The following is a 17,451-nucleotide window of genomic DNA, read 5'->3' on the forward strand; positions in this document are numbered from 1 at the left end:
AATCAAAATAGTTAATACTAGCATAAAGACATATAGGTCAGTTGAATAGAATAGAGAGCCCAGAAATTAAACCCTCACATATATGATAAAATGATATTCAACAAGGATGTCAAGACCACTCATCGGGGAAAAGACAGTGTTTTCAACAAATGAAACTGGCAAAATGAACAAAAATATAGTGTTTTCAAAATAAAACTGGTGCTGGCAAAACTGACTACATATAAAACAATAAAGGCAGACCCTTCATTTTACATCATATGGAAATATTAATTCAAATGGATTAAAGATCTAAATGTAAGTGCTAAAACTATCAAGCTTTTAGAAGAAAACATAAGGGGAAAGCTTTATGACATTGGACTTGACAATAATTTCTTACTATGACACCAAAATCCCTGGCAACAAATAAAAAATAAAAAAATAAAAGGGATCCCTGGGTGGTGCAGCGGTTTGGCGCCTGTCTTTGGCCCGGGGCGCGATCCTGGAGACCCGGGATCGAATCCCACATCGGGCTCCCAGTGCATGGAGCCTGCTTCTCCCTCTGCCTGTGTCTCTGCCTCTCTTTCTCTCTCTCTGTGACTATCATAAGTAAATAAAAAAAAATCCCTGGCAACAACAACAAAAAAAATAGATTAATTTGACTTCACTAAAATAAAAAACTTCAGGCATCAAAGGATACAATCACAAGACTAAAAAAGACCACCCACAGAAGAGAGTATTTGCATATCCTATATCTGATAAAGATTTAATATCCAGAATACATAAAGAACTACAACTTCACTATTTCACTTGACATATTATTAATGGTCAACTGACTTAAATAGACATTTCTGCAAAGAAGACATAAAAATGGACAATGAATACATTAAAAAATGCTCAATTTCAGTAGTCATTAGGAAAATACAAATCAAAACCACAATGAGAGCCTCTTCATACCTATCAGGATTACTATTATCAATAAACCAGAAAATAAAAGTATTGGTAAGGATATGGAAAAATTGGAACTCTTGTACATTGCTGATGGGAATGTAAAATGGTATAGCCACTATCACAAACAATATGATAGTTACTGGAAAAGATAAACATAGAATTGCTCTATGATCCACAATTTCCACTTCAGTTCCAAAAGAATTGAAAGAAGTACTCTGATACTTATATACCAATGTTCATAGTAGCACTATTCACAGTCACCAAGATGTGGAAACAGTCCAAATTGTCCACCAACAGATGAATGGATAAACAAAATGTGGTATATATAAATGATAAAATACTATTAGCCTGAAAAAGGAATGAAACTTTGATACATGAAGTATCATGGATGAACCTTGAAAACATGCTGAGTGAAAAGAAGCCTGGCACAAAAGGACAAATATTGTACCATTATACTTATCTAAGATACCTAGAATAGGCCAGTTCATAGAGACAGAAGTAGAATGGTAGTCACTAGGGACTGGGGAGAGGAAGGAATGGGAATCTATTGTTTAATGGGTACAGAGTTTCAATTTGGCATGATGAAAAAGTTTTATACTGGTGCTGCTTACACTAAGTTGTGTATGCACTTAATGGCACTGAATGGGAACTTAAACATGGTTAAAATGTTAAATTTTATTTTTTGTATATTCTGCCACAATTAAAAAAAATAATTCTGCACATCTAGTAAAGTCCCAGCTGTTGCTGATTCTGCCTGTCTTGGGACCACACTGAGTAGCAAGGCTGTAGTACAGAGAAAAAGAGTGGGGGTGGGAGGATTTGTGTGAGTTTCTCAGGAGAAGCGACCATAATCTTTCTATTTTTATGAACTAGCAGCTGATACATAATACAAGTCAATACTTTTTCAGAGAACTTATGAAGTAATAGATAAATATAATCAATTAGGGTAACTAAGAATTGTAATACAAGACAGAATGTGTCAGTGAACATGATATACATATGAGAGAAGCCCAAAAGAAAATCAGAGACACTACAGGCCTCAAAGTGCATTTTTTTGGTTCAGTGAGGTTTTTTTGTTCACTTTGTTTCCCATGCAGTATGGCATGAAGAACAGAGTGTGCTTTACCTGGAAATTCACCATTGTTGTAATCTGATGTTACAGCATGGTCAGAAATTAAGCTTGGTAAAGCACAGCATGAAAGTACAGTTAGTTATTTGTTGAGGAGAGAAACCACACATTATTTTGGTGTAAATGAGCATATCATGCAGTGACTGAGGTAAGCCATAATTGTTTTGATTTCTTTTGTTGAATTTCTGAGTTTCATTTATATAATTGTTAATTTCTTTCTATCTTACTACTTTCCTTACACATATGTCAAATAACTAGAGATAATGTAAAGTTAGTATGGCAATTGTAGAGTTTTTTTTTAACTAAACATATGACCATTGATTTCTGAAATAGAAATAATATGCCAGTGTATTTGTATCATGCTTTATTTCTCAGCCACTAAAAACTAACCCATTGAGACTAGTTCCTTCATGGAGAAGCTTACTCTTTAAAAATGTACTGTTTTTTCTGGATGCTTGGGTAGTATTTCATTAATCAGTAATTCTACTCTAGAGTTCAAACCCATATTATTTATAATCATCTCAATATAGGTAATAGGTTATATTGCCTAACAAGTGAGATTGAGTCAAAATATCTTTACATTTGCAATGATATAAACATTTATATACATAAATGCAATCTTACAACAGAATAAAATTCTAAAGTGTCATCCAAAGGGAGAATACATTATTCTTAATATAATTTTAATGATGAATGAGGTTTTTTAAAAGATTTTATTTATCTATTTATGAGAGTAGAGAAAGGCAGAGACATAGGCAGAGGGAGAAGCAGGCTCCCTGCAAGGAGAGCCCAATGTGGGACTCGATCCCAGATCCTAGGATCATGCCCTGAGCCAAAGGCAGATGTTCAACAGCTGAGTCACCCAGGCGTCCCTAATTTTAATGATGAGTGAGTTTCAAACTATTTTTGAAATATTTCAAAATATTTCAAAATTCAAAATTATTTTCAAAATAATTTTTGACAGCTATTTATACATGATAGAAGCTCTAGTTTGCTTATATTTGATGAATTAGAAAGCCCTACTCCCTCACACCACTGGCTACAGAAATTGTTGCATCAACTGTTTATAGAAAAAACTAAGCATGACATAGTTTAAAAGTTTCCTTAATTACAATCAAATCAGTGGCAAAATAGGAATAAAATCCAGTGTCCTGAATAAAGATGCATTGTCTGTGGAATCTGGATTTCCTTTTATTTCATTTCTAGAATTTTTATTAGCTCCAAATCTAAGCCAAGAATGAAGCAACAAAATCATAAAATCAATAATATCTTAAAAAATGAGCTTCCTAACCAGAAACTTCAGTTGAAGTGCAGAGTGGTGAGGCAGGGTGAAACTCAGTAGCACACTTTTTCTAAAGGAATGTAAAGAATGCTTTATTTATATCAACTACATGATGACATTTTACACAGTCATGATATATTTATTAATATTTCAGAAGAATTGAATTGTAAATAAGATGGCAAATTCTGAAAGAGCTGAAGAGATGCAAGAAAATTATCAGAGAAATAGGTAAGTTTTGCCTAAGTTCTACAAAAAATGTCCTGCAACTTCAAATGTACTTTATCCTTTCAATACTATAGCAAAAATGTTTAATTTTTTTTCTAAAAATAGCAGTGCTATTTGCTTTTTTCTGGACCTCAACTTAATCAATGTTACAGTTGGCTTAATTGGGACTTTAGGAAGTGTTAATAACTATGAGATTTATTGATTTAGTACTTTTATTTCTTCAGTTCTCTCTTTTGAATTTATGTTACCAGTGTAAGAAAAAAAATACCTCAATATTTTCAATTAATTCTCTATGGAACCTTCATCCCATGTGGCACAGTTAATGAAAGAAAGTACTGGATTCAGATTATTTTTTTCACTACATGGACATCTGTGTGTGCATGTTATAAAAATTTCCTATACCTATAATTCACTAACTTATAGATTTAAAATTGAAATGGCTTAAAGTCTATTTTAGTTTCACTTTTACCATAATAATTGTGTTACATTGAGAGAGATAGTCTGTAAAATTCAAGAGGACCCCTTTTGGTAGCCTGTTTCATTAATACAGGGCTGCAAATAGCCAGAAAGGGAGTTCCCACTATATCTTCCGTGTACACTTCTCCACTCTCAACTCTGATAGGAAAGAGTCTTTCGAAAGACTACCTGAACCCTCCTTCAGAGCTTTTTCATGAAGGTCAATGGGAGACAAAAATGTTTCCCTGAAACAAAATTTATCAAAAGATTACTGAGTCTTACTCTTTAAAGTCAGTGTTTGAGGGATACATGGCTGGCACAGCAGGAGAAGCATGTGTCTCTTGATCTCAGGGGTTGTGAGTTCAAGTGCCACACCAGGTAGAGATTACATAAATAATAAAATTTAAAAATCTTAAAATCAGCATCTGGAATAATGGAAGGGCTTCACATTCTTAGAGCACTTGTTGTCATCTATGAAACATCTCAGAGCAGATTGGCCCAGTACTTAATTATTAACCTCAGAGGGAATAAAAGTAAGTGACTTGTCATTTATCAAAGCTGATAGAACAATATGTTATAAAGCTGGAAGAGAAGACTCAGAAGTTCATCCTTCTGTGTGTTTTTTTTAGAAAACGTAATCTGATGCCCTTCAGTCTTCCACTAATGTTTAAGGATCTTTTGTGTGTGTGCTGTTGGTGAGAATGCACACTGGTGCAGGCACTGTGGAAAAGAGTATGGAGGCTCCTTAAAAAGTTAAAAATAGAGCTACCCTATAGCCCAGCAATTGCACTACTAGGTATTAATACAAAGGATACGAAAGTGCTGATTCAAAGAGGCATGTGCACCCCAGCATTTATAGCAGTAATATCCACAATAGCCAAACTATGGAAACAGCCCAGATGTCCATCAAAAGATGAATGGATAATGAAGAGGTGGTATACTTATACAATGGAATATTACTCAGCCATCAAAAAGAATGAAATCCTGCCATTTGCAACAACATGGATGGAACTAGAGGGTATTATGCCAAATGAAATAAGACTGTCAGAGAACAATAAAATACCATATGATTTTACTCATATGTGGAATTTAAGAAACAACATAGATGAACATAGGGGAAGGCAAGGAAAAATAAAATAAGACAAAAAAGAGGGAGGCAAACCATAGAGACTTAACTATAGAGAAGACACAGGGTTGCTGGAGGAGGGGTGGGGTAGGGTACTTGGGTGATGAGCATTAAGGAGGCCATTTGATATAATGACTGCTGAATGTTATATACAACTGATGAATCACTAAATTCTTCCCCTGAAGCTAATGATACACTATATGTTAACTAAATTGAATTTAAATTAAAAAAATTTTAATGTACACCATAGGATATAGAGGTAGCAAAATACAAAATAAAAAGGTAAAGAATCTATGTGTATGTGTATTTCATTGACAAATTTCCCTGAAACCAATGAATACAATTTACAGTTTTCATCTGGACCTTCTTTGTTTTAAGATTTATTTATTTATTCATGAGAAACACAGAGAGAGAGGCAGAGACATAGGCAGAGGGAGAAGCAGCCTCCATACAGGGAGCCCGATGTGGGACTGGATCTTGGATCCCGGGATCACGCACTGAGCCAGAGGCAGATGCTCAACCGCTGAACCACCCAGGCATCCCTCATCTGGACTTTCTTGAAATATGATCCAGTTGCTCTTGTGCAGTTTGTTGCAGAAGCTTAAAAACTCTTATCCAGGGGTACCTGGGTGGCTCAGTTGGTTGAGTGTCTGCCTTCAGTTCAGGTCATGATCTCAGGGTCCTGGGATCAAGCAGCCCCGCATCAGACTCACTACTCAGCAAGGAGTCTGCTTCTCTCTCTTCCTCTGCCCCTCCCCCTGCTCATTCTCTCTCTCTCTCTCTCTCAAATAAATAAATAAAATCTTAAAAAAAAACACTCTGATCCACCACCTTATACCCATTAAGATAGATGCTATTAAAATAAAATAGAAAATACCAACTGTTGATGAGGATGTAGAGAAACCATGTGCATGGTTGATAGGAATGTGAAATGATGCTATGGAAAACAATATGATGGTTTCTCAAAAAAATAAAAATGGAATTATCATGTGATTCAGCAATTCTAATCTTGGTTATATACCCAAAATAATTGAAAGCAGGGACTTGACTTGAAAATATATTTGTACTCCTGTATTCATAGCAGCATTATTCACAGTAGCCAAAAAGTGGCAGCACTCTGAAGTGTTCATTGACTGATGAATAGTTGGAAAAATAAACAAAATGCAGTACATACATACAATGGAATAATAATCAGCTTTAAAAAGGAGAAAACTTCTGACATGCCCTGCAACATAGCTGAACATTGAAGATACTATGCTAAGTGAAATAAACCCAACAGAAAAGAACAAAATACTATATGGTTCCACTTACAAAATACTATATGGTTCCACTTACAAGAACAAAATACTATATGGTTCCACCTAAAGTAGTCAGATTCACAGAAATAGAAAATAGAAGGATAGTTGCCAGAAGACGGAGGCAAGAGAGAAAAGGGATTACAGTTTAATTGGTACAGAGCCAGTTTTTCAAGATGAAGAGTTCTGTGGATGGATGGTGGTGATGGTAGCACAATATGAATGTACTTAATATTAAGGAACTGCACACTTAAAATTAATTCAGATGGTGTATGTATTTTACTACAATTTAAAGAACTCTATTCCAAAGGTATGCCTTCAGTTATTACCCTAACTAATGTAGAGATAGCCAGTGACAACTTAACTTTCCCAGTGATTATAATAAAAATCTTTGTACCGTGTATAATTAAAGGTGTTTTTTTTAAGATTTTATTTATTTATTCATAGAGACAGAGAGAGAGAGGCAGAGACACAGGCAGAGGGAGAGGCAGGCACCATACGTGGGACTCGATCCCGGGTCTCCAGAATCACACCCTTGGCTGCAGGCGGTGCTAAACCGCTGCGCCACCAGGGCTGCCCTCATTAAATGTGTTTTGAAAGTTTCAGTGTTGATACAAATTTCCTATCAAGAGTCAAATTTGAGGGGGATCCCTGGGTGGCTCGGGGGTTTAGCGCCTGCCTTTGGCCCAGGGCGCGATCCTGGAGTCCCAGGATCGAGTCCCGCGTCGGGCTACCGGCATGGAGCCTGCTTGTCCCTCCTCCGGTGTTTCTGACCCTCTCTCTCTCTCTATGTCCATCATAAATAAATAAATCTTTAAAAAAGAAAAAAAAAGTGAAATTTGATACTTCAGAACAATTTCAATTGGAAAATTTTGCAAATTATATTCACATTGTAAACCTTTTCATCTGGAAATTTTGTTTTCCAGAAAACCACAAGAACTACCCAAAGTAAGAAAACAAGCTGTTGGACCTATTGAGATAGTAAGTGAAATCACCTAGCAAGTATGTATATCTGAAAATTTTAGGGAACTTTCTGTAGTGCATAAAATGATTGATTACATCCGTTGGAGGGTAAAAGGGAATTTAAAAAATAATTAATCAAAATATTGTCTCCAATAGGAAAAAAAATATAATTAACCCAATATTTCCATAATAAGGATAAGAAAATAAACACAATATTTTTACAATATACAATATTGCAAAATTGATCCCAATTTTTCAAAAAAAAAACAAAAAAAAATGAATGTGTATATGTGCAATGCATAAATGTTACAGAGGCTATTTCTGAGTGGTGGGGAATTAAATTGTGAGTGATTTTTGCTACTTTATGTTTATGTTTCAATATTTTCTAATGAAAATGCATCGTTATAAGTTGCTTGTTATGTTTAAACTATGAATTCTTTTGAAATAAAAAATAGGGATCCCTGGGTGGCACAGTGGTTTGGCGCCTGCCTTTGGCCCAGGGCGCAATCCTGGAGACCCGGGATTGAATCCCTCGTCGGGCTCCCGGTGCATGGAGCCTGCTTCTCCCTCTGCCTATGTCTCTGCCTCTCTCTCTCTCTGTGACTATCATAAATAAAAAAAAATAAAATAAAATAAAAATAATTTGAAATAAAAAATAATTATATAAATATTTTGTCAAACTTATACATAAAAAAGTATATGAGCACATTTCTTTAGGATTATGTTCAAGGAAGATTTTCAGGAATATGTTCCCAAAACAACTCCTCTACCTACTCTAATCTCTGTGTCATTCTGGCTGTCAATGTCATTAGTAATTCACATAAAACAGTACCTACTTTTTCAGAAGTCAAATTCTAAAAACCCTGGGATGTTGCAGAATATGATAAACTTTATCAAGAAAATAACACACTATTCTGGAGGAAGGTGGAGGAGCAGATACCCTCATATCATCTGAAGTACCACCATAATACTGTAGCAGTTACTCCATAAATATTTATAGATATTTATTATCTATCATACGAAAAAATTTTCAATTTTTTCAGCCACCACTCATAAAATATGTAAAAGTTCTTCTTGCTATTATATAAATCTAATTTAATTTTAATATCACTAAATTTTATCTTGACTTCTCAGTAAGATAAATAATCCATATTTTCAAGTTTTGTTCATGGTTTTTTTTTGGAATAGCATTGTTGGAATCTTGCATAGAATAGAATACAAAGTATTCAATATTTGGCTTTCAGTTATTTCTTTCTTATTCTAAATAGCATTGTAAATTACTATACATCCTTATTTAAAGAATAGATGTTGTCCTAAGTAGAAAAAAAAATCCAAGGAATTTAAAATAAGAATGAAAAATATAATTTATTACATTTGATGAACTAATTTTTACTGCACGGTTACTGTTCACTGCACTTAGTTGTATCATTGCTATGATGTTGATAAGCCTAAGGAATTGAGAGTTTGAAGTTCACCTGTCTATAAACCAAGATACTGTCTTGCAGTGTTTCAACATATATTACCTTACTTCAGAATCAACCAAATGGAAGGAAGTTTCTGATTCCTACCCACATCTGGTCTGACCTGTATGATAGTTATTATTACAGATGTATAATTTACACTTATTTTGCTGCTTTATATTTTTCAACACTTCTTCAAAATACATTGTAAATCCTTAAGCTCAGAGATTTTTTTTACTTTGTTTACAAATACTTTTCCATGATTTTATACATTTATTTAGTCTTTTAGTTTATAAAATAGCATTTACTTGATGACAAAAACTATAGGCTCATTTTGTTTTTGTTTTTTATAGCTATAATGCTACTATGTTTTGTTTTCCTAAGTTCCGCTTTGCAAATGGACTGGACATCACACTAATGATCCTGGGATTACTGGCATCACTAGTAAATGGAGCCTGTCTTCCTGTAATGTCACTGATTTTAGGAAAAATGAGTGATAACCTTATTAGTGGATGTCTAGTCAAAACCAATACAAGTGAGTACAACATGTATTTTCCTGTATTTCTGGGAACCCAAAAGCTTCAAATAAAACATCTCATAATACAGATTTTTGTATTGTCAAACAGTATCTACAAAATATGTATGTAAGTCATTTATTCTTTTATATTGCCAGGGACTAAAGAACCAAAATTTGTATTAACATGTGTCAAAGAAACAGAATCAATAAGATGTGAATTTATGTGTGTATATATATATATGGAGAGAGGGACAGAGAGAAGGAAATTTATTTTAAGGAATTGATTCATGCCATTGTGGAAGCTGACATGTCCAAAAATCAGTAAGCTGGAGACCCAGGAGCTAACCAGTCATGGTATATAAAAATCATCTGAGACTTAGTTTACCTCAACTTTTCTCTCTAGGAAATTAAAAAATTTTCTATCAGAAGTAGTGATCATACACCATGATTTAACCAAAGGCTTGGGCTATTCCAGGGCACTTCTCTATAATACACCCTTTAAAAAGGAGAAATCAAAAATGACAAAATCTCTCTGCTGATTAGGGTTTCATTAATAGCATATAGACATGCATGGCATTGTAGAACACAATGCAGCAAGGAAGCCAAAATGAACTTGCAGAAAATGATGGTGTTAGAGACAAAAACCCTGAATAAAGATAGGAGGGAAATCTAACAATCATGTGTGGGGAAGAAAGGGGGGTTGTAGTTCCCATAACTGTAGATGTCCTTCATGTCATCATGTAATGATGTAATGATGTAATGATGTCATCATTACCTTTGTATTAACCTATTTCAGGGTCATATCCTTGAAGTAACATTCTTTAGATGTAAGTCCAGCAATTCTATGCACAGACATGCTGAGTATCTATAGTCTTTTTTTAATCTGATAGATATTATAAATATTAGTAATTCCCTGATTTTGTGTTTTTCCCCAAAATTACAAAGTAGGAAGCATCCTTATAGCTATTTATTTTAGCTGAGTGTGTCATTAAAGTGTGTCATTAAAACCTGTACTATCTTGATATGGTCCACTCTCACCACTGTTATTCAACATAGTACTGGAAGTCCTAGCTTCAGCAATCAGACAAAAAAAATAAAAATAAAATCAAACTTTAGTCTTCACAGACTACATGATACTCTTTGTAGAAAACCTGAAAGACTCCACCAAAAAATTTCTAGAACTCATAAGGAATTCAGCAAAGTCACAGGATATAAAATCAATGCACAGAAATCTGTTGCATTTCTATACACTAACAATGAAGTAGCAGAAAAAGAAATTATGGAATCAATCCAATTTACAATTGTACCAAAAACCATAAGATATTAGGAATAAACCTAACCAAAGAGGTAAAAGATCTAACTCTGAAAACTATAGAACACTAAAGAAATTGAGGAAGACACAAAGAATTGGAAAAATATTCCATTCTCATGGATTGGAAGAACAAATATTATTAAAATGTCTATGCTACCCAAATTTATCCACACATTCAATTCAATCTCTATCGAAATACCACCAGCATTTTTCACAGAGCTGGAACAAACAATCCTAAAATTTGCATGGAACTAGAAAAGACCTCAAATAGCCAAAGTAATGTTAAAAAGAAAACCAAAGCTGGAGGCATCACAATTCCAGACTTTAAGCTCTATTACAAAACTGTAATCATCAAGGCAGTATGGTACCGGCACAGAAACAGACACATCGATCAATGGAACACAATAGAGAACCCAGAAATGGACCCTCAACTCTATGATTAACTAATCTTCAACAAAGCAGGAAAGAATACCCAATGGAAGAAAGATAGATAGTCTCTTCAACAATGGTGTTGCGAAAATTGGACAGCCACATGCAGAAGAATGAAACTGGACCACTTTTCTAATACCATACACAAAAATAAACTCAAAATAGATGAAAGACCTAAACGTGAGACAGGAATCCATCAAAATCCTAGAGGAGAATACAGGCAGCAACCTCTTTGACCTTGGCCACAGCAACTTCTTGCTAGACACATCTTCAGAGGCAATGGAAACAAAAGCAAAAATGAACTTTTGGGACTTCATCAGGATAAAAAGCTTTGTATGGCAAAGGAAACAATCAACAAAACTAAACGGCAACCTACAGAATGGAAGAAGATACTCATAAATGACATATCAGATAAGGGGCTAGTATCCAAAATCTGTAAAGAACTTACCAAACTCAACACCCCCCCCCCAAAAAAGAAAATGCAGTCAGGATATAGGCAGAAGACATGAACAGACATTTCTCCAAAGAAGACATACAAATGGCCAACAGATACATGAAAAGATCCTCAATATCACTCAGCATCAGGGAAATACAAATCAAAACCACAGTGAGATACCAACACACACTAGTCAGAATGGCTAAAATGAACAACTCAGGAAATATCAGATGTTGGTGAGGATGGGGAGAAAAATGGAACACTCTTAAAATTACTGGTGGGAATGCAAACTAGTGCAGGCACTGTGAAAAAGAGTATGGAGGTTCCTCAACATGTTAAAAATAGAGCTATCCTATGGCCCAGCAATTGCACTGCTAGGTATTCATACAAAGGATACAAAAGTGCTGATTCGAAGGGGTGCGTGTACTCCAGTGTTTATAGCAATAATGTCCACAATAGCCAATGGAAAGAGTCCAGATGTCTAGCAACAGATGAATGGATAAAGAAGAGGTGGTATAAATGGAATATTACCCAGCCATCAGAAAGGATGAATACCTACCACTTACATTGACAAGGATGGAACTGGAGGGTATTATGTTGAGTGAAATAAGTCAATTGGAGTAAGACAATTATCATATGGTATCACTCATATGTGGAATAGAAGTAGTAGTGAAAGGGATGATAAGGAAAGGAGGGAAATGAGTGGAGAAAAATTAGAGAGGAAGACAAACCATGAGAGACTCCTAACTCTGGGAAATAAAGAGCTGCAGAAGGGGAGGTGGGTGGGGGATGGGGTAACTGGGTGATGGGCATTAAGGAGGGCATGTGATGAAATGAGCATGACTGCTGGATGTTATACTGTATGTTGGCAAATTAAATTTAAATTAAATTAAATAAAGTCACCTGGGTAGTTCAGTGATGGAGTGTCTGCCTTCAACTCAAGGGGTGATCCCAGGGTCCTGAGATCAAATTCCACATCAGGCTATCTGCAGGGAGCCTGCTTCTCCCTCTGCCTGTGCCTCTGCCTCTCTCTCTCTCTCTCTCCCTCCCTCTCTCTCTCTCTCTCTCTCTCTTTCTGTGTCTCTCATGAATAAATAAATAAAATCTTTAAAAAAATAAAAAGTTTTAAAAAATAAATAAATGTATTTATATTATCGGTATATCATGACATATTAAAAAAGAGAAGTGAGGTCATGAAACAATATACCTTCAACTTAACATTGATTGTCTGGAGGAATGTAAAGGAGGATTATATTGCTCCTACACATATTACCTCTATTAATATAATCACCAAAATAATAATATGCCATTTTTATGTAATTTAGGTACCATTTTTAGAAATAATGTATATTCTATTTATTAGCTCAGTTAATCTCATCAAAACTTTCCACTACAGTTTAGTACTTCCATTAACTCTAATATATGGAATAAACTGCTTTAAATTTTTTCCCTACCATAATTCTATAAATGGAATAATGGGAAAATTATTTTTTGCATATAAGTAAAGATTGTAGACATTATCATATGTGATGTCATTGTGGTTATGTAAAAGAATAGACAAGGTGTCTGGAATGGTTTTCAAATATTCATTATGGAGGTTTTGAAGGTACCTGGGGAGCTCAGTCAGTTAAGCACCCAACTCTTGATTTTGGTTCAGGTGGTGATCTCAGAGTTGTGAGATCCAGCCCCATGTCAGGCTCCGCCCTGAGCACAGAGTCTGCTTGAGATTCTCTCTGCCCCTCCCCATGCTTGTACTCATGATCTCTATCTAAAATAAATAAATTAAAAAATCTAGGATAAAAAAGTTATTATAGAGGTTTAAGAAAGAAAATTATGATAGTGGATATTGTCCTGTGTTTTGTGCTGTTTGTGAAATCATGACCATATTATTCATGTGTGATATATTTTCTACTAGAGGATACATAGAAAAGTTTACATATACATATATATAAAACTTTATATATATATATGTAAAACTTATAACCCAAAGGTGATTTAAATACTGTTTTATTGTGTTGCATCCTTATTATACCCAACATATTTCAATGAGCTTCACTTAAATTTTTGCTATGACTATTACTTCTAGAACTTTCACATATGTTCTTGCTTTTCTTGGACTTTCTAAATTATTCCCTGTGGTATCTCAAACTGGATTCTAAATGCATAATCTCAGCAGGAAATGTGAGTTCTATTACTATTACTTATACAACTGTTATCTGAAATCAGAGATGTCCTAAAGAATTTTTTCCAGGTTGGAGCTACATGGTTAATATTTCATTATAATTTTTCACATTGCATGAGTCCTTTTTGGGACCAGAGATAATAGTTTAAATTTTAAGCTTAAAGAATAGGAAGTTAAAATGATTATAAATCTAAGATTATTAGTCTATTCTTGAGAATGCATTATTTTTGTTTTGGAGGGCTATGTATGAAACAGTATAGTCAATTATAAATTAATTGCCCTCATAATTTAAAATACTGTTTTACAGCAAATTACCAGAATTGTACTCAGTTTCAAGAGAAGCTGAATGAAGATATTATTATGTAAGTCCAAATAAAATGTTGATATTATGTTTATTATGTGCTACTTAAAAGGAAAAAACTGAGGTTTGATCATTAATATTACATGTAAGTAATTAAACAAACATGTCTTTTTCTTTCATTAGATACAGAAAATATAACTATCACATAATTTTTTCCCTGATATGTAAGTTCATGTGCTTTATTTGACAGAATTGCCATCAACAGAAAATTTATTTTTGTATTTTCATTTTTAGACTAATTTTGCCTCCTAGAATTGAAGGTACATATCCTAAAGGCTAAAGGACTTGTTTTTCCTTTTTTTTCAAATTATATTCCTTACATACCTTATAGAAAAATGTTACTTGTATAAGCTTTAAAAACTAGAAAGTCATGTGCAACAAATAATAAAAATAATAAAATAATTTGATAAACAGAAACAGTAAAGTTTTATTGACTAATTTTGAAGACTAATTATTCAGACTATTATGGCAATGTATTCAAACTAAAAATTGTAAAATCCGAAGTAAATAATTTATAAGGACATTCAGTTTGTGTAGTTTATGTATTAAATACTATCGCTTCCTTTGTCATGTGTTGGGTTTGTTAGGTGCTGCTTTATTAAGTATATTCACTGCACTTCAGTAGTGTCTCACTAAAATTATGAGAGTTTTTGCTACAGACCTAAGTGATGCCTCATTTTTCTCCCAAAACTGAAGCCTGCATTTGCACAACCCAAGAGACATCTATCATATTGCAGTGAAACTCTCTGGGCCATAATTCTTGATCTGCACTGTCTAGTATGTTAGTCACAGCTACATATGGCTATCTAAATTTGAATTAATTAAAATTGCATAAAATCTAAGTAGTTTCTCATTCTCAGTCACATTTTAAGTGTTCAGTAGCCACATTTGGCTGATGCCATCTTGTATATCACAGATAAGGAACATTTTCTTCGTCACAGAAAGTTCTATTGTACACTGCTATTCTATGCAATGTGAATAGCACCCCCTCTAGTTGTATTTTGCTGCAACCTCAACTTTGGGAAACAGGTCTGGGTTTTAGCAACTTTTTTTGTTGTTGTTTGTTTGTTTTAGCAACTTTTACATAAAATTCCTTTATATTGGTTCTTTTGAAAATTCCTGATTGAAATCCAGTGTATTGCCTTCTACTAAATTCTTTTCCTACAGTGTTAAACCGAGGTTCTGAAGTATAATCATGAAATTTGAATTTATTACAAAGAAGTTTGGAACTTTTAAAAATAGGAGCATCCTTTTAAAGAACAGATAATAATAAATGAGAATAAAATGAAAAGATATGTCTGTGTACAATTATTAAAAGGTTACAAAATTTACAAAAAATTATTAACATTTATACTATAGTATTATGTTATTGTTGCTTAAACTGGTGTTCTATTTTAGAGTGTTTGGGATACATGACAAAAAAAGGTTCCATTGTCAAACTGGTTTTGAAAATGCTATATATAATAGCCACCTTTTAGATACACAGGACAGATAAGTGTAGTAAAACTCCTTTTACAACAAGTTATTAAAACCTATTTGACTATAAAACCAATTTTTTCCCCAAACACCTGGTAACATCCTGTGGAACTAATATTTTGATGAACATATTTCTGGGAATCATTGCTTTGTATCTTCTTTCTTCATGAGGACAAGGTAATATAATCAGGAACCAAAGAATTTTATTCCACCTATGCTATTTTCGAAAGTTTTTGTGTGTACATATGTTTTTATTTCTCTTGGGTAGTTATCTAGGAGTAGAAGTGCTGGGTCATATGATAAGTTATGTTTGTCCTTTTAAGAAACTGCCACACTGTTTTCCAAAGTGGCTACACCATTTTGCTTTCTTACCAGCAGTGTATGAGGGTTCTAGTTTCTCCACATTCTTGTCAACATTTAATTATTATATGTCTTTTTTATTGTAGTCATGGTAGTAGGAGTGAAGTGGTATCATATTGTGTCTTTAACTTGCATTTCTCCAGTGACTAATAATGAGCACTTTTTAAATTACTTTTTAGACATTCATATATTTTTGGTTAAATAATTTGTTCAAATATTCTGCCTATTTTTTAATTATGCCATTTGTCTCACTGAATTATGAAAATTCTATTTTATAAATTCTAGATACAAATTCTTTGTTATATGTGTGATTGGCAAATACTTTCTTCTAGTCTGTAGCTAGTCTTTTCATTTTATTAAAGGTTTCTTTTGAAGCACAAAACTTTTAAGTTTCTGTTCTCTCAGTTTTGTTGCATTTATTGATATACCTATTCTTATGCTAGTATCATACTATCTTGATTAGTGCAGTTTTAGAAAATAAACAAACAAATAAATAAAATCAGGAAATATAAGTTCCCCAACTTTGTTCTTTTTAAAAATTACCTTGGTTCTTCAGAGTTCTGTTCATATCTGTGTACATTTTAGGATCATCTTTCCAATTTCTGCCAAAAAGCCTACTGGAATTTTTGACAGGGATTGCACTGAACCTATATATCAATTTGAGGATATTTTCATCTTAACAACATTGAGTCTTCCATCCATGAGCATGGATTACCTCTCTGTTTATTTAGATCTTCTTTAATTTCACCCAACAGTGTTTTGTAGTTCCCAGTGTACAGATCGTGCATTTCTTCTTTTGATTTGCTTTTATAATCCATTCCTCTTGCAATATTATAAACATTTTCCCTAAAACATTAAAATAAATTCAGTAAGATTACTTTTATTAAATCTATAGTGTTTCATGCTGTCCTTATATAGTCTCACTTACTAGAAAGTAGTCAATTCTTGTTATTTGCAATAGTCTTATTTTATTAAAGTTGTTATGAATACTGAATTAGCAAATGTTAAACCATTATTTGTAGAGTAAATGCAAAGTTAAGTTCCTGTGAGCCTCTGGTCACATTTTCATCACTCAAAGCATAACCTCATTTTATGTATATTTATATTTAAAGACAACTTATTTAATATATATTGTTGATTCATCAACATTGAATTCATAGTCAATAGCACTATATAACTCATGCCCACATGACACCTATCTAACACATATATTTTCTCCATAGGACACATCACAGCTCTCTTACACTTAAGAATACTAGACAGACAGCACTTAAGCATGGTGCTTAAGAGTCATTTTAAATAGTGAAATCATCAAAAATAAGACAAAAATACAAAAATTAGAAAAATGTGGCACTACATAGACTATAATGTGAAAGCTGAAGCAAGAAAGCAGAATGTTGCCTTGTTTAACCTCAGCTGTGAACATCTTTGCTGGGCAACTCAGATTTTTTACACTCTGTGCATGTCCATGAGTAACAATGAAGACATCTGAGTATTGATTTGGGTGTTAAAAAT

General features: G+C 33.6%; 1 protein-coding gene across 1 annotated transcript in view; it reads left to right on the forward strand.

Moving 5' to 3' along the window:
* The first annotated feature begins 3,513 nt into the window (after nt 1-3,513).
* Nucleotides 3,514-17,451, forward strand: part of ABCB5 (ATP binding cassette subfamily B member 5) — a 124,908-nt gene continuing 110,970 nt past the window's right edge. The window contains exons 1-4 of the mRNA XM_055314751.1: nt 3,514-3,566; nt 7,367-7,421; nt 9,248-9,398; nt 14,047-14,101. Coding sequence (XP_055170726.1) covers nt 3,514-3,566; nt 7,367-7,421; nt 9,248-9,398; nt 14,047-14,101 — 314 coding nt within the window. The remainder of the gene's footprint in view (nt 3,567-7,366; nt 7,422-9,247; nt 9,399-14,046; nt 14,102-17,451) is intronic.

Source organism: Nyctereutes procyonoides, unplaced genomic scaffold (assembly GCF_905146905.1).
Source record: "Nyctereutes procyonoides isolate TBG_1078 unplaced genomic scaffold, NYPRO_anot_genome, whole genome shotgun sequence".
Classification (NCBI taxonomy): domain Eukaryota; kingdom Metazoa; phylum Chordata; class Mammalia; order Carnivora; family Canidae; genus Nyctereutes; species Nyctereutes procyonoides.